We start from the raw sequence: 18,091 nt of genomic DNA, 5'->3' as shown, positions 1-18,091 counted from the left end.
GTGCATTTGCAATAAAAAATTTATTTCATGCTACCCAAACATGAGATGGTCTCATACCTGAGATGTGTTAACATACATGGCTTTCTGCCTATGAAAGGGAAGTAGTATCTCAGGGCCTTTGTGACTATTTTGCTTCTCAAGAACATAAACCTACCCAATTTTATCTTCTAAACAACCTGCATGTAAATAGTAACTGTCATTTATTGAGTGTTTACTATGTGCCAAGCAATGTGCAAATGCTTCATAATAAATATACCTCCGTAAATTGCAGGACAGTCCCAAAAGATGGCAATGATTATTTTGAATTTACAGACGAGGAAACTCAAGCCCAGAAGAGTTAAGTAACTTGCCCTGGGTCACTGAACCAGTAAAGACCAGATTTGAAACCAGGTCTGAATGACCCCAGCGATCATGTATTTTTCACTATCTTATGTTGCTTCCCAAGCCTACTTTTTGCAGATGACTATAGTAACGTAGAGAAATATTCACTGAAATACTACCATGTGCCTACTATGCACCTTTGGGCTAAATAATTAACCTGTGCCTCCATTTTCTAATCTTTAAAATAAGGATAAAAAAGATTCCTACATCATAGGACTAAAGTAGTTAACACATGTAAAGTGCTTAGAATAGTCCATAGGACATAAGTGAAGTGGTATGAGTTCTAGGAACTGGGAACACATCAGTGAACAAAACAGACAGAAGCCCTTGTCTTCATAAGCTTCATTCTAGAGAAAAGGAAAGAACAAATAAACAAACAAATAACATATATATGTATGTTAGCGATACATGTGTATCCGATGTAATGCCATAGTATTTCAGGATGTAATAAGAACCATGAAGAAAAGCAAAGCCAAAATGGAAAATAAAGGATGCTAGGCTGGGGCACTATTTTAAACAGTGCTCTCATGGAAGGCCTCACTGGGGTAACCTTTGAGCAAGCTGAAGTCCTGGTGGGCGGGGAAAGCAGCAGATTATGTCGGGTCTCGTAGGTCATTGTAAGAAGCTGGGCTTTCACTCTGAAGCTACTGGAGGGTTCTGAGCAAAGGGTAACATGATATGGTTCATGCTTTTAAAAGGATCCCTCTGGCAGCTGTGTTAAGAATAAGCTGTAGGGACATAAGCAGTAATTCAGGAGGGACAAGCTATTGGCAATAATCAAGGAGAGAGTAGTAACAGAGATGGTGAGAGGTGATCAGATTCTGGATCTACTCTAAAGGTAGAGCCAATGCGATTTCTTGAAAGATTGGATTTAGAACGTGAGAGAAAGAGAGGAGTCAAGGACTAGCAGCTGAAAAAAGAGAGAGAACATGAACTCAAACGGAGAAAACTCAAGGAGAAACAGTGCTTGGAAATCTTTCCTGCATCATATTAAATTATTTCAGGCTCACCTCTTTTCTTATTCCAAGTGTTGCTGCAGTGACCAATTCTATGCAGGCATCAACCAGCTTCTCTCAATATTCCAGCACCTTGCCCCTCTCACTCCCCACCTATACCATGGGACACCGCAAGAACCAGCCCTCCTTGCACATGTGCAACTAGAAGCATGATGTGCAACCTTGACTGATGGCAGATAGGAGCCAGTGGATAAATGCTTTCCTCTTTGCCCTTCACTCCAGGACAGAATTCTGAGACACATTTCATAAGGCTTCTCGGAAGGTACCACAGCACCAATCAACAATTGCCCATGGCATTTGTCAACTCAATAATGCATCCAGCTATTGGCTTTTCTGCCTTCTCTATCTTGTTTCCCCGACCCCCTTATTCTTTTCCCTGAACTCATATTCTCAAATAAAGTACCAGCACATAAGTCTTTTTTGAAGGTATATTTCTTATAAAGCATTTGCACATTACTTGACACATAGTAAACACTCAGTAAATGGCAGTTACTATTTACATGCAGGTTGTTTAGAAGATTAAATTGGGTAGGTTTATGTTCCCCTTCAGGGAAACTCTGGGCATCAAAAGTGACTCCAGGAAGCAGTCCCAGATTTTGGAGGCTGATCCTACAACACTGATCATAAGATAATAAGGACGCTGGCTGGGCAAATCGCAGGTGGTGATAACCCCTGGCTCTCCACTGTAGTAGCTTAGAACGAGGTGCAGATGGAAAATAAAGCACTGAATTATATAGCGGCTATGGGTCTTGAGCATTATGGAAGCAATGGTAATTATCAGGTGGGCTGACTTCTGTTAACTGCTTTGGAGATCTGAACAAAAGAAAATGGCAGGCTCTGTTTAGCCAACAATCAAGTCATGGCACACTGTGAAAGCCAGAAACCTCTAAGGCAGAAGAGCCACTGAGAAGACTGTGCTAAAAATCAGCTCCAGTATAGAATCATTAGAGTGGCAGAGCTGCAAAGGAGTCTAAATGCACAGCCTTAAAAATACCACCCATGTCAAAGCTAGAGCCTTGACCGGAAAAGAATGGAACCTTAAGATCTAGAATGGGGGCATTTGTGTGTACATGCCTTATAATCTGAAATCCCCAGATTTTTTTGTCATCCTCTTTGCCAGCAGTCTCCTTTTTCTTGGTAAAGGAAAACAGCCTCTACTTGTCTGGAAATACTGCAAAGAATATATTTGAGGCAAGTGCCCTATTTATGACCTTATTTTCCCCAATATCCTACCTAATCCAACCCCCATTACCTCAAGCCCAGAACCAGAGCTTGAGCACAATCCATGTGGAGACTACAAGCCCTGCTCCACGGAGAACTAGACCAGGGTTCCTCAGTTTCAGCGCTAGTGACATGTGGGGCTGGATAATTCTTTGTTATGGAGGGTTGCCTTAAGTGTTGTAGGTTCTTAAGCAGCATCCCCGGCTCTACTCACTGGATGTTAGTAGAATCCTCTTGGTAATGACAACCAAAATTGTCTCCAAACATAACCAAATGTCCCCTGGGAGTCAAAAAAATCACCCCTGTTGAGAACCACTGAACTATAGATGAACTCAGGAAGAATTGCAAAATTGTCTAACATGAACCAATAGGAACCAGGGGATTACATGTGACAGTGAATGTTTAGAGTGCTAAACCAGAGGAATCAGGTTATAAGGCTGGCTAGGGGAGAATTTATGACATGGGGCCATTTACCTGTGATTCTGGATTTAGTATTTTGGCAAGGACACCTGGAGTCAGCCCTAACACAAAGCCTCACTGTGTCCTTAGAGCTTGGATACAATAATGGCCCATGCTAAATGAGATGTTAGAACAACTCTCAATGAGTACTGAGAAAGGAAACAGAAGATTCAGGAGAGCAGGACTGTTACAATGAATTTATTATGGGAGACAAAAGAACCACCAGAATACGTTTCCCAGAAGTAAGGATGTCGGATGAACTTACTGTGAAGCTGAAGTACCTATCAGTTGGATCTGTTGCCCAGAAGTGTTGTGATGAGAGCTGCCTGATGCTCAGACCGTTTGCTCCCACCGATCTAATGGTGCTGGAGGGATCTATGATGGATAAGAGACTGGTGTGAAATTGTTGGAAAGTCCCCAGTAAGAGGGTTGTAGCACAGATCCTTAGTGTTCTGCAAGGCCATGCCTGAGGCAAAGAACTATTCTCCCCTGGGGACGCTAGAGCTACCTTCTCTTGAGCTGGATATTGCCAGATCCACTAAGTCACAAGTGCATGAGTATACCAGTAATTTACTGAAGTATGTAAATTGTACAGGACCGAGCCTGAGCAGGTGCAGAAGACACAAGTCAATTACACAAATGGGTGACTCAGTCTCCTATGGCATTTCTGTAGCGCTAACATCTCTTCCCCAACTCACTCCTACGGCCTCTTGGAGTTCCCTATGACTATCTCAGAACAAAAACTCTGAGTCTGGTTCACAGATGTATTGGCACATTCTGTTGGTATATAGGCAAAACTGGACCACTGTGGCACATCGCTGCACTCAGGGATAGCTTTAGAGAACAAAGGTGAAGGGAAGTCTTGCCAGTTGGCAGAGCCTGGAGCAGCAGTCTTCATTGTTCGCTTTTTTTTTTTTATAGAGAGAAGTGGCCTGAAGCACAAGTATTTACAGACTTCAGGGTTTGCCCTTCTTTCCTGAAGCAACTCTGCCAACATCCATTATCACCAGAATTATAGCATTCCTGATCAGCATTACCTTAACCAAGGAATATATTTTATAGCCAAAAAAAAAAAAGTTGACACTATACAAATGATCATAGAATCCACTGATAGTGCCATATCCCTCATTGCTCAGAAGCAGCCAGACGTAAAAATGGCGGAATGGTTTGTTATAGGCTCAGCTAACGTGCCTGCCTGGGGCTGGGATGGGAGTGTTGTCCTACAGGATGTGGTAAATACTCAAAACCAACCAATAAAGAGTGCCCCTAACAGCTAAAGGCATGGCTCCAGAAAGCCAGGAATGGAAGCAGGATTGGCCCATTTTATCAACACTCCCAGTGACTCATGCACAGAATTTGTGTTTCCTGCCTCTCAAATTTAGGCTTTGCTAGATTACAATAATTAGCTCCCCCGGGGTAGGGTGGAGGATGCTTCATTAAACTTGAAATTCCCTCTCATTTGATTACTTTAGGCTTCTCATGGCAGTAGACCAGCCAGCAAAGAGAGGAGTTACTACTCTGGTGGGAGTAATCAATTGTGATTAGCAAAAGGATCTGGGATTGTTGCTACAAAATAGTAGCAACAATAGAGAGGAATAAATCTGGAATCCAAAGAATTCAACTGGGTCTACTTCTGTATCCAGGAATAAGGTGAACAGGCAATTACACAATCGTGACCCAACCAGAGCAAGGAAAATAAAAGCTGAAGTTTCAGGTTACCTCACTGAGGAAACAACCTAGTTTAGCTGATGTGCTGGCCAGGGGTGAAGGGAGGTTAGAATGGGTAGTAGAGGAGGGAGAGAGTTACTGAAAACAGTTATGGTCTTGGCATCAGTGTAGCAGCAGGGATTTTCGCTTATTCCAATAACTCTCTTACATTAGTCATTGCAGAGATTATGGGCGGCTATCACCTTGCAGGGGACTCTGTGAAGGACTAGACTTAACAAAGGGCCAAGTGGTACAAAGAGTGGACTGAAACGGACACCACCTGTCTGCCTTCTGTCACTAGTTCTAATCCTTTCAGCCTCTTATTCCAACCACTGCTGCAACAACCTGTTCTGAACAGAGTTTGATGAACTTTGGGCAAAGACAATATGACTGCACCTCCCCTCTTACTTCCTGCCTCAGGACTTCTCTGATGTGGGAGTCAGCTTGGCATTCACAACTGTGCATTTCCAAAGTGTAGAGTAGTTAATGGCCAGGGGCATTACCCTTTGATTAAAGGTGGATAGGAGCTGACAGATAAATGCTTCTTCCACTCTGGCTTTCAGTGGACAGTTCTGAGACTCATCTCATGAAGCTTCTCAGAAGGTCCTACGGGATCAAGAAAAAATTCTTACATGGTGATGACCAACTCAATTACACATCCTTATACTGCCTCTTCCTTACTTTACTTCCTCTCCCCTTCTCTCACTATTGATCCCTGGGATCAAAGCCCCAAATAAAATACTGCACATAAGCCTTTGTTTTAGCCTCTACTTTGTGGGGAATCCAGGAAGGGAGGGGAGAGAGAATTTAATTTTTAGACACACAAGTTTGAGATGCCTAATAGACATCCAAGTGGTAATGTTGGGGAGGCCATAGATACACAAATTTGGAGTTCAGGGAAGAAATCCGGGCCTCTGAAAAGCAACTCACTTCCCAACTTTGAAAAGGGCTATAAACATACAGGTTTGAAAAAAAAAAAAAGATAATAGGACAAAATAGCACAGGCAATTGTGATATAAAGATTGTCCACAGTAAGTGTTCTGGGACTGAGCAGGAAGGACCTAAGAGGTCTTTGTAAAGAAAAGATTAGGTCAAATTCTGTTTTTAAAAGGGAAGTCAGTCAATGAAACTGAAAAGCATATCAAGTAGCATTGACTAGAGTATATTGATCTCAGAGGCAAACAGGTCCCTACTATTTCTGCTGCTTTTTCCACCAAATTATTTCTTCAGATAAACACTGAAAGATACTTTGCACAGCTCATTTTCCCCTTTCTCAGTGAATCCATCTTGACAGAGTGAATTATTCCCATAGTACGTCATCTCTTTCTTTTACTTTTGTTGTTTCGTTTACCACACTAGACTGTCATTCATCCTTCTATTTAATTCTGTCTCCCCAGTGACAGTGTGCCCCCTTCTTATGAGATCCCTGTCTTTGTATCTCCAGCACCTAACACGGTGCCGGCACTAAGGTGGTACTGTTTCTCAAATGCTTGCATGAAGTGGTCCCTGAAGAACCCTTGCAAAGGACTGTGTTGAGCCACAGCAAAGAAATTGCTCCTTTGAATTACCAGCACATTTATCGGACCTGTACCTCTCTTTGGTCACATATTTTGCCTTATTTTATATGCATTTGCATGTACATCTTGTTTCGCCCTTCCATATCATGAACTTCTTCAGGCCTGAATCACCTCTGCATCTCCATCAAAGTGTCTGGCATAAAACAGGTGCCAAGAATATGTACTCAATAAATCAATTGCCTTGCAACCAGCAACACTGGCATCATCTGTACTTCTCAAACTTAAAAGTACATAGGCGTCACCTTGTTAAGAGGTAGATTCCCAGCTGAAAAGGCTGCATTTTCCAAAGAGCCCCCAGATTATGCCCAAGCAGCTGGTCTGCAGGCCACATTTTAAAACATCAACGTCACTACATCAGTGGTTCACGACCGTAGCTGCATATTAGAATCTTTCCCGGAAGATATTAAAAGTGTCTGGGACACCCTCCCCTTAACGCCGAGATTCTGATTTACCTCATTTAAACTCTCCATGCTATAAGTAGGAAGGATCTAGAGTTAACCGAGCTTTACGTGTGCAAACAGAAAACATTTAACAGGATCTCTCCTTAAATGAGTTGCTGAAAATAGCTGAATAAATAACTCTCGTAAAGAAAGATGCAGCACTGAGCTCCCAGGTCGGAGGCAGTCTAGGTACGATGAGGCCCCGCCCCTGCCTGTCCTTGACACGCCCCTCGGGCGAGACCTGCCCCGCCCCCCCAACCTCGTCCAAGCCAGCGGCGTCTCCTTCCTTCTCTACGCGGCGGACTTCCGGCGCGGAGGCTTGTCACGTGGCCGGATATGGGAAGTGGCGGCGGAACCGCGGCTTCCCGATTGCTGCTCAATTGTGGGTCGCATCCTAGTAGCGGTGGCCGCCCTAGCCCTTTGCTGTCTCGGTCTAGGAGGACCCGGCTCGGCACGGCAGGGCTCAGTCCGGCCTCGCGGTAAGCCTTCAGCCGCGGCTGCCCCGTAGTCCTGGCGGCGGCGGACAGACGAGCGGACAGGTGGACGCCGAGGTCTGAGGCGGCTCCCCGGTCCCGCTGCTGGCTCAGTGGCCGGGGTCGGTCCCGCTCGCTGCCTCTGCCGTCGCGCCTCCTTCTCTTCCCTGCCTGTCTGGGTAAGAAGCAGAGTCCGGGCGGAGCACCCCCCAACCCCTTGCTGTCCTGGGGGCTGGGAGGGCAAGCCTTTCACATCCCTTTCCGGTCCCGCCCATAGGAACCAGATTTCAGTGTAAAAACCGGCCTAGATCAGTTAACTCTGGCATAGACCAGGAGAAGGGGCGTGGCAGTGCCTTCCCCTTCTTTGTTCAAATTCACATTTTATTGTAAATCTCTTAAGTGAATTTCCCTGTCTCCTTGCACCGTGTTCTCTTCTGGAGGACAGTGCTCCGCGTGCTAAGATGTCTCTATAGCACACGAAGTCCAGCCAACACTCACTGACACGGCACTCCCACAGACAAGTTATTTATCACACACTGTAATGATACAGCTAAATTTAAGGAAATAAGAACCAACATCGAGTATTGTGGCTGACTGCCTCTGGAATGTGGTCGGACTTGGGCGCTTAAACCTGGAAAACAGTTTTGGAGGATCTCTAATGATTTATTCACTGGCTTACCAAAAAGTACTGTAAAGAGTGGAGAGTTAATCACTGCACCCTTAGAATGCAGGTACCACTGGAGCGTGGATCATCCTGTCTTTGTGAACATGCCTGTCGTATTCACCACTGTAACCTAGAACTGTGCCTGGTACTTAGTAGGCATCAATATTTGCTGAACGAATGGAGGGTCACATAGTGCATTTCATTATGCCAAACTCCTTTATGAGCTATGCCCAGTCCTCTCTCTTGTTTTACCACTTACCATACAGTCAGTCCTTGCATTGGACCAAAGAGGGACTGTGGTAGATGCTGGCTACTATTTAGTCATTCATTTAACTTATGCCCTCAAGAGGTTTGGGGAGTACCTGCTAAGAAAAAACACAGAACTGCTAGGACAACCGCCTCCACACCACCACCCCACCACCCTGCAGCAGCCCCCTCTTTCAAGAGAGTTCTTGAGATCCAGGAACCTGTAGTTTCATGAACCAATTAGACAGCAGGTGCTTGATTGTTTAGTAAATGCAATAACTGCCATAGAAATTAAGAGGGATCAATTTGGATTAAGATCTTTATTGAATCAACTTCATATAAACCATGGAGTGTAATTAGGGTTTGGATAGGTAATATTCCCTGCATAGAAAAGCACCTAAGCAAAGGTTCAAAGACCAAAATGAACAGAGGGCTTGGGGAGTGGAGGGTTTGTATTTGGGAACATTAGGAAAATGTTGAGTAAGAGCATATTGTGATGAAAGCTATGTTTTAAAATTATTGTTCAGAGTTTTAGGATTGCGGAAGCTTGCAAAGAGATAACTACATACCGTCATGTTAAATAGATACAGTTGATGTGAACCTGGTTAGTGTGTTGGCAGTGGGAACAGAAACTTGAGGGGAAATTAATAGAATGCTTTAGTTCTCATGTCTTTTGATGCTGTCATTTTGGTTAATTTATTAAATGCCTACTATGTTTTTGCCAAGTTCTAGAAATACAAAGATGAATGAGATATGGTTCTTGCCTGCAAGGAGATACTTTGAATGGGAGAGAGACTACAACTAGCTGAACAATATGATTTGTAAGTGCTGTATTAGCAGAGTACAGAGGAAATTTTAGAGAAGTAGAAAAGAAATTATCTTTTTTAAGTATGTGACTACTTCACAGCAGATGTGACATTTTAGCAGGATCTTGAGGATGAGTTGGAATTTCCCAAGGAGAAAAGAATTTCAGGAAGAGGAAATTGCATGAATAAAAGCCTAGAGACAAAAGCAAATTGGCCAGTATCCAGTGTGCCTTGGGCATAGGATAGATTCAAGCTTTTTGCACAAGTGTGTAGGCCCTAGAACTTATTAAGAGATGGTAACATGGACATTTTACAACCGGTGAAATGGAAATTAAGATGGTAACAATGTAGAGATGAGGGAGAAAGCAGGTGGAAACACTTGTACTTCATGCTTCTGTATTCTCTGCAGGGTAGAGGGTGAAGTTGTTTGTGGAGGAGGCTGACAGTAGAGCTGAGGGCTGAAGGAGAGAAATGAGGATTTGCAACACCGATGGGGAGTAGAGAAGGAATCATCAAAGGAAACATTAAAGAATTGCTGAGCAACATTGAAAGCTTAACTTTGATTGGATTTAAATATTTGTAATGAAGACAATGAAAATGGATGTGAGGCCTTCTTATGTGGCATATGGTAGCCCAAGAGAAGTGGAGGAAAATACAGTTTATGGAGACCGATGAATAGGCTGAACTGGTCTACAGAGTAATACCCTTGAAGGGGCTAGTGTGGGTGTAGGGAAATGAACACTACTTCCAGGCTAAGGTGGAAAAGAAATTAAGCTTGGAGAGGCCAAATGGACTGAGAACAAGAAGGAGGGGGAGGTCAGAGGACCAGAGGCTGAGATGAAATGAAAGAGGGATGGAAGTGGGAAGATGGGATTTTTGTGAGGAAAGCAGTTTTTTTGAATTGCAGCAGAGATAAAAGTTTTAATGATTGAGTAAAATATAGGAGATGCCTAGTTTACAAAAATGTCATTGTGTTATAAAAATTCATTCAGTCATTTATTTAAAACTCATAATTTCTTCATTTTCCATATGACAGTGTTAGAAGTAAATTTCTTCAGCAACCTCACATGTATGAAATACTATTCACTTGCATTGGAAAAAAATATATAAACACACACACACAAATATCTATACAGTATATTCAAAAAATAAAATTGAAAAGAGATTTTTTTTGGAAATATTTAACTTAAGTTGATATTTGGAAAAAAACATTGAATTAGGTGAGAAAAAGGAGACAAGTGGAAACCCATTTTCTTATAACAGCTTTATTGCAATGTAAGTAATATACCAGAAAATTCACCCTTTTCAAGTATATAAGTCAGTGGTTTTTTTAATATTCACAAATTTATACAGTCATCACTGCTGTCTAATGCAAGGACATTTTCATCACCCCAAAAAAGAAAACCCATTCCTGTTAGCAGTCACTCCCCAGTCTTCCTTCCCCCAGCCCCTGGCAACCACAAATGATTCTGTCTGTATGGATTTGTCTACTGTGGACATTTCATATAAATGAAGTCATAAAGCATGTGGTCCTTTGTAACTGGCTTCTTTCAGTTAGTGTAATGTTTTCAGGATTCATCAGTGTTGTAGTGTGTATCAATCCTTTGTTCCTTTTTATGGCCAAATAATATTCCACTGTATAGATATATTTCATTTTGCTGTTCCTCAGGACATTTGAGTTGTTTCAACTTTTTGGCTATTATGAATCATGCTATTGTGAATATTTATGTACACATTTTTGTGTGGACATATGTTTTCATTTCTCTTGAATATATACCTAGGAGTGGAATTTCTCGATCATATGATGATTCCATGTTTAAGTTTTTGAGAAACCATCAAACTTTTCCAAAGTGGCTGCATCATTTAACAGTCACCAGCAAAATACGAGTGTTCCTTTCTCTCTGCACCTTTACCAGCACTTGCCTTTTTAACTTTAGCCATCCTAGTAGGTGTAAAGTGGTAGGTATCTTGTGTTTTTGATTTGCATTTCCCTAGTGGCAAATGATGTTGGGCATCTTGCCATGTGCTTATTGGCCATTTATAAGTCTTCCATGTAGAAATGTCTATTCAGATCCTTTGCTCAGTTTTTAATTGGGTTTTTTATCTTTTTATTGTTAACTAGTGAGAGTTCTTATATAGGAAATTCATATTTAAAGATTGAGCATGGGTTTTTTAATTTTTTTCTTAAATCTTTTTTTTAACATTATAATATTTGGTGAGCACTTCCAAAGATTTTAGAGTTTAATAACACTGGTTCTCTTATTTCTCTTCCAAACATACAGCTTTTTATTTTTGCGATGTATCTGTATTAATGTATTACATCATTCATCCTATGCTCATTAGCCATAAGTAATTTCATTTTTTAATCTTAAATGGAATACTGTAAGATAGAACGATTTTAAGAATGGGTTTGATATCTATACTCTGAATTTTTTCAGCTGAGTAAAGATGACAGCAATCAAGCATGCATTACAAAGAGACATTTTTACTCCAAATGACGAACGCCTGCTGAGTATTGTCAATGTCTGCAAAGCAGGGAAAAAGAAAAAGAACTGTTTTTTGTGTGCCACAGGTGAGTATTTAGTAAAGAAAAGTTCTTGTTCGGCCTTTTTGTGTTCTTTTATTCCCCAGGGGACATTTTCTTGTTACTTAAAATATTCTCATTGTCTCTATCATTGGAAAAACTGTTGGGCCAACAAATTCATCTTTTTCAATTATCTTTAATTAAATCTTGAGTAGATACAAAAGCATTTCTATAATATATGTATAAGGTGTGGACACTTGTGTACCCATCACCCAGGATAAGAATACTACCATGACTTCTGAAGTCTCCTGTATGCCCCGCCCTGATCCCATTCCCCTCCCTCTCTCATTAAGAGGTAATTAGTATCCAAAACTTTAGTATTTCCTTGCTTTTCTTTATCATTTTATCACATTTATTTGTAACCTTGAATAATACATTGTTAGATTTGCACGTCTTTGAACTTTATGTAAATTGAATTGTAGCGCATGTATTCATTTGTGACTTTGGCCCAAATTTTTTTCTTATTGTTGAGTTTTAAGAGTTTTACTTTTCAAGGAATCTGCCTCTGACACTCTATAGTCTGATTTACATTCTTCCATTGTATTCTGTGTATTCCTCAATCATAGCGTTTGTTTTGAAATAATATTCCAGTTTTAGTATCACGTACAGGCACCTGACAGCTATATTTGCAATGGGTGAATGAATAAATGAAGAATGAGTAAATGAATAATGTTTCTAATGAAAATGTGTGTTTTATTCAACAGTGACGACTGAACGCCCTGTGCAGGTGAAGGTGGTCAAAGTCAAGAAATCTGATAAAGGAGATTTCTACAAAAGGCAGATTGCCTGGACCCTTCGAGACCTTGCTGTGGTAGATGCCAAGGATGCCATTAAAGTATGTTTTTCTGAGTTCTTTGACCTCTGTTCAGAAAGCATCTTTCATTTTATAACATAGTATGATGTCTTTTAAGGTGATCTAAACTTGTTCTTAACCCAGTGGGTCTCCACCTAACCAATAATTATCTAAAGTGTATTGTCCAACCTTCCATTCTCCATTCCTCCCTCTCAGGCTACTAAAAATAAGTACGTAGCTAAGCTTGTTTCATTGTCTGTGCTTTGTTTTGAACTACGATTATGTTTGTTCACAAGCTACACAAACTAGAGTGAAATAACCTTGACCCTGTACATTTCTGTATTTAGGTTAGGTATCCTTAGTATTAATCCATACACGAGTATGGATTTTAAAGTGGTGTGTTGTATGAGTAGTTTTTTCAAAAATCATTGTTTTGGTAAAACCCGGTTCAAAATCACATAACTATAACCAGAGTGAACCTTCCTTGGGTAGGACTCACAAATCAATGTAGAGTCACCAGCTGAGGCAGCCACACTGGCCCTTTGAAGCCACAGTTTGAATCTTGTGGCTCAATTACTAGGAATGATAGTGAGTTACACACCTTATTTTCAGGAATTTAAAGAATGAGACGTAAGAATATAATCTTCCACCTTTCACCTAAGTCACACTCGAACTCCAAGAAAGTTGCATCATGTGATGATTGTGATAAAGGACCACCTTTATTCCTGACAGTTCAAGGCTTTTCACAGCAATACCTTTTTTTAAAAGAAATCAAGTACAGTTCCTGGGGTTAAATTGGGTGCTTCTCCTCTTCAGCCTCTCTGACGCTGCCCCTGATCTTCCCCTGCAGCCCAGAGGCACCCCCAGAGCTCTAGGGAGTGCTTTGTGCCACATCCGCTTATCCTGTTGATGGGGCTGATAGCAAGGCTTACGGTGCTGTCACTACAGGTGCCCTTTGATTTCACTCTACATGTCTTATACATTTATTAAAAAGGCACAGAGAAGTGAAACTGCCTTTGTAGAGCAGTCTGATAAAAGTCTGATTTTATCCTTACCCCGGTACAAATCTCTGAGGAACTAAAAGCTGGACAAAATGACAGGCAGTTTTGTCAAATGCAAAAAAATTTTTTAATGAAGCAAAAACAACTTTAGGAGACTCCTGCACATCTGTAGAGTTCAGATTTCTTCGAAGTATAGAGAATTCCAAGTGTAGATCCTTTTCTTTAAGTATTTTAGGCAAACTGGGTCTTGACTTTATCCCTAAAGAGCACCCTATTTTTACAAAAATGTGAGATGTGGAAAACAGGGTCCAACAGGTGCTTCAAGTGTGGGTGTATATGCATTTGGAAAGAACATTAAAATGAGATTTTTTTTAAAAACCACTTTAACAAGTTGTTTAATAAATAATTTCTGTTGCCACGGGAAAGATCAAGAGTAGAGATTTTCTATTTAAGAGAAAATACTTTCAGGGCTTTTTAGAAACTCGCCTTTCTTAAAAAGCCTTTTTCTCTTCAATAGTTTCACACTTGTAACCCATTGACTTGTGTAATTCACTCACATTGCTAAATGCTCATTTGAATGCTTTCTTCACAGCTGATGCCTCATTGCTGACTTGCTTAATGGATTTTTTTTTCATTTTATGCAGGCACCTTGGTGTGGGTACGCTATAAATGGATATAAAACATAAAATTTTTATACGTAGCCTAACTAACAGCCATTTAGCATCACACATTGATTTGTGTGAGTGTTGCCACTGGAGCACTCAGCCTCTTTTATGGCATTTTGGGAAATATTCCCAGGGAAGAGATCATTTCCCATCAAGTTTCGTATTAGTTGCCAAGACTCTTTGATTTCCTTATAAGCACTAATGCAATTAGCTTTTCATTGTAAATGCAGGTTTTTAATCTTTTGACACTTCAGTTCTGCTTATTGAGCTATAAATTAGTTAGTACATCCGTGCTACTGTAATATGATTGTACCTTGGGTCAAGTCTCCATCCCTAAATTATCCCGGTCTTCACAGTGGAAGTCTGATGTAACTTCCCTTGTGTCTGTGGTCTTTATTTGCATTTTATTTCCCCTAAATAACACCTTAAATTAATTGAATATGTTATTACCCTTATGTAGAACATTAAGAACCGTTTATTTAATTCCTTGGATATGAAGAAAAGTATGTGTCTATATGTCTTCATTTTTTATATAGCAGTCAAGTAGTTCTGCATTGAAGGGGGAATATCAGGGCTTGAGATTACCTCTGTAATGTGGCTTAAGAGACATGTAGATACATAATGCAGTTCTCTCATGTCAGCTGAACTAATTTTTCATTTGAAAGGACCTTCAGGCCACTAGGATTTTTGACTTTTAAGACACCTTTAATCATTCTGTATTTTCAGACTTGAAAACAGGAGCAGTCCCTACTTTCCACCTCATTTGTTCTAGGAAACCACACGAGAATATAGACTATTTTTTTCTCCTGTGTTACAATGAAGATATATATTTTATCAAGAAATTAATATCAAATCACAGTTATGAATAATAGCACATTGTTAAAGAAAAAGTGTAACTCTAAAACCCTGTAGGCAACTTAGAAAGAAAAATTAGATCCAAATCAAAACTGGAGACCACTGTCGTCTTATAAACTAGGAATCTGAGACACAGCCATTAAATAGACATCCTGTACCTTCACTCATACACCTAAGGGACATAGAAAAAAAATTACCAGAACACTGTGTTGTTTTTTATCCAGCTTTTGGGGGGAGATAAACAAAGTTTTTGCTATAAATTTAATTCTCTGAATCATTTTCCGCAAGTCACTTAGCTGATTTTTAATGGTGATTTTTCTTTTTCAAGAACAGCTTTAACTTCTTTTTGTTTTATTGAAATGTCAATTTTACAATAATAAAAAGGGGGTGTGATCAAAAACAATATCTTTTATATATTTTTATTTCAGGAAAACCCTGAATTTGATTTACATTTTGAAAAAATATATAAATGGGTTGCCAGCAGCACTGCTGAAAAGAATGCATTTATTTCATGCATTTGGAAATTGAATCAACGATATCTCCGGAAGAAAATTGATTTTGTCAATGTTAGCTCACAACTTTTGGAAGGTAAAGTTAAATTAAAATGTACATGTAAAGTCAAGTGTATGTATAAGTGAATATATAATTTGGCATTGTTTAAAGTAATTAAAGCTCTGAATTACCTTTTTTGTAAAGGAATTATAAAATAATTTTTCTTATCACTTAATTAATACTTGTTTATTATAGACAATTGATGCATAAATTAAGTGAAAATCGCTTATAAACTTAATCCTCCGAGGTAACTACTGTTAACATTTTGTTAGATATTATTTAGTCTTTTTTCTATGCATATTGAAGTACTTTTTTTAAATAAAGAAATTTACATTGTATCCTAACATAGTTTTTCATATAATGTATCATGAACATTTTCCATGTTATTAAATACTTACCCCAACATTACTTTTAATGGCACCATAGTATTCCATTGTACTGGATATGCTATAATTTATTCAGCTAATCATTTGTTTTTAATTTTCCAATCTTTGCTTATTTTAAACAATTCTGAGATGAATATCCTTGTAAGTGTATTTTTGTGTAGAGTGTAGGTGTAGTGGTTAAGAACACAACTCTGGAGTCAGACAGCCTGGGTTTAAATCCTGGCTTTGTCACTTACTAGCTATATGACCTTGGCTTACTCTGTGTTTCAGTTTCTCTTATCTCAGAAATAGAGATCATAATAATGTCAACTCCATAGGATTGTTGTGAGCATTAAATTACTTAATAAATGAATATGATGAGAACAAAGCCATATATAGTAAGTACTCAGATATTAGCTGTTATTATTCTATTATCAGGATAAAGTCCTTAGACTTGTGTTACAAGACAAACACTCTACTGTTAATTATTGAAACTGTACAATGAGATTTTTTTCCTTTTAAAATTTCTTTTACAAAGGCATACACACTGTAAGTCTGTGTGCCTTATGAATGCCCTTTGTGTTATACTCCTTATCTCCAAGAAAGCAATCGAAGTAATAGCAGGTGGACAGCAGAGTTATTACTCCTCTTTATTGAGGGAAAAAACAGAGATTTGTCCTAAATTATATGTTAGAAAGAAAACTTAGATTTGTCCTAAGTTGTGTATCAGCATTGAAAAAATAGAAGCTTCTGTTCTGTCAGGTTGAAACATCTGAAACTGCCAATGTTCAACCATTTTGACCTATAAAAATGACAATTTCAGATGCTTCCAACTATTCCTTGACTTAGTCACTTGCCTCTGTCCTTTCTCTATTTTGTTTTACTTATTCCTGTGCTACTTGGCCATGCATCTTTCTCTCCTTAAATGTGATGTTCTTTTCTATCACTTATTAATCAGTGAGCCCACTACTGGTTTCAGGCTTGATGCTTGGAACCAGCAGAGGCAAGTCACATCTGTCATGCCCTGTGCTCATCCCCAAAGTGGGGCTGGCCTTGTGTTGGAGCCCTCAGGGTTGCCATCTCACCAGCATGATACCCCAGTGTCTTGGTGCTGGAGTATGTTAAGAGAATGACCTTTAAGAAATTTATGGTAATTTTCCATGCGTTGAAGAGTGGCTTACTCGGTTCTGAGTAGCTTTTATTTTTTTACCATTCAATGTTGAACATTCTGATCAGTGAATGATTCATAAACTTTCTGGTCTGTTTTCAAATATTATGTATTTCCAGATGTTACTTACTGCCTAAATTGTATTTTAAACCATTGTTTCATTCAGTCAACAGTATGGGAAAATACATACCCTACCTGTATTTATCACATTAAGGAATATTACCAAAATCAATGAGAAGAATACTGCTGTTTTTTGATAATGAAGTGACCAGCTTTGAGGAGGAAAATGGCATTTAATTTTTCAGGGCCTAAAAGAAAGTTGTAGACATTTTTATTTTTATAAACATTAACCCAATTGAGATCAGTTTTAAGGATATTGAGAAGATCCTTAAGGATCTCATTTTGAAAATCACTTCCTATAAAGCAGTAACTGTTGCTTTGATTTAATGGAGTTCAGAGTGTACCTTTATTAATGTCTACAGATTTGTTTAATATTTTCCTGGATTTTAAAATCATGGCTGCTGATTCCCATTTTTTATAACATGTCTCTAAGCTTTGGGTTATGTTAGAAAACAAACAAGAAATAATCACCATCTCCTTTCAAGAGCTAAGTAATCATTCAAGTAAGTAAAACTGTTCATTGGGAATGTTAGCAATGTCAATGTGCATAGTTTTTATTGATGACAATTGAATGTTTATGCTGATAATCAGGGCTTTTTGGCAGAATAAGGTTTTTAAAGCAGGACTTTGTTAGCAGTTGAAGTAGAGTGAAGTTTTTGTTTGGCCGTGTCTTTTTTATTCTTGCAGCCAGATTTCAAAAAACCTTTGACTTGAGTCTTTAAAAGTCAGCTTCAACTGATATCTTGTGTGTGTGTTTTTTAAAATTGTTTCAGTCTTGTCCTTTCTAACAATATTTTATGACTAATCCATTGTGAGGGAGTGTCCAATAAAGGTTTTGGGCCTTGAGCAAAAATAACTAGACTAAATGCATGAGTCACAACTACTGACCTAAAAATAATACCCAGGAAGTGATCTGTTTCCCAGTTTTCTCCTCCAAGGACTCATCAGAACTGTTTCTTAAAAGACTAAGAGAAAAGAGAAAAATAAATGTATTTTTA

General features: G+C 39.3%; 1 protein-coding gene across 4 annotated transcripts in view; it reads left to right on the top strand.

Annotated features, from left to right (window-relative positions):
• Nucleotides 1–7,120: 7,120 nt before the first annotated feature.
• EXOC1 (exocyst complex component 1) overlaps nucleotides 7,121–18,091 on the top strand; it is a 45,308-nt gene continuing 34,337 nt past the window's right edge. For 2 of the 4 annotated variants that reach the window (XM_006198143.4, XM_006198142.4), the window contains exons 1-4: nucleotides 7,121–7,280; nucleotides 11,429–11,562; nucleotides 12,279–12,409; nucleotides 15,317–15,476. In XM_006198143.4, the coding sequence (XP_006198205.1) occupies nucleotides 11,439–11,562; nucleotides 12,279–12,409; nucleotides 15,317–15,476 (415 nt within the window). In that variant the 5' untranslated portion in view covers nucleotides 7,121–7,280; nucleotides 11,429–11,438. Of the gene's footprint in view, nucleotides 7,454–11,428; nucleotides 11,563–12,278; nucleotides 12,410–15,316; nucleotides 15,477–18,091 lie in introns of all 4 variants that reach the window. The other 2 variants (XM_031688150.2, XM_031688141.2) reach the window with 1 other exon arrangement.

This window comes from Vicugna pacos, chromosome 2, assembly GCF_048564905.1.
Source record: "Vicugna pacos chromosome 2, VicPac4, whole genome shotgun sequence".
Taxonomy (NCBI): Eukaryota; Metazoa; Chordata; class Mammalia; order Artiodactyla; family Camelidae; genus Vicugna; species Vicugna pacos.
This window is presented reverse-complemented; position numbering and strand designations above follow the sequence as displayed.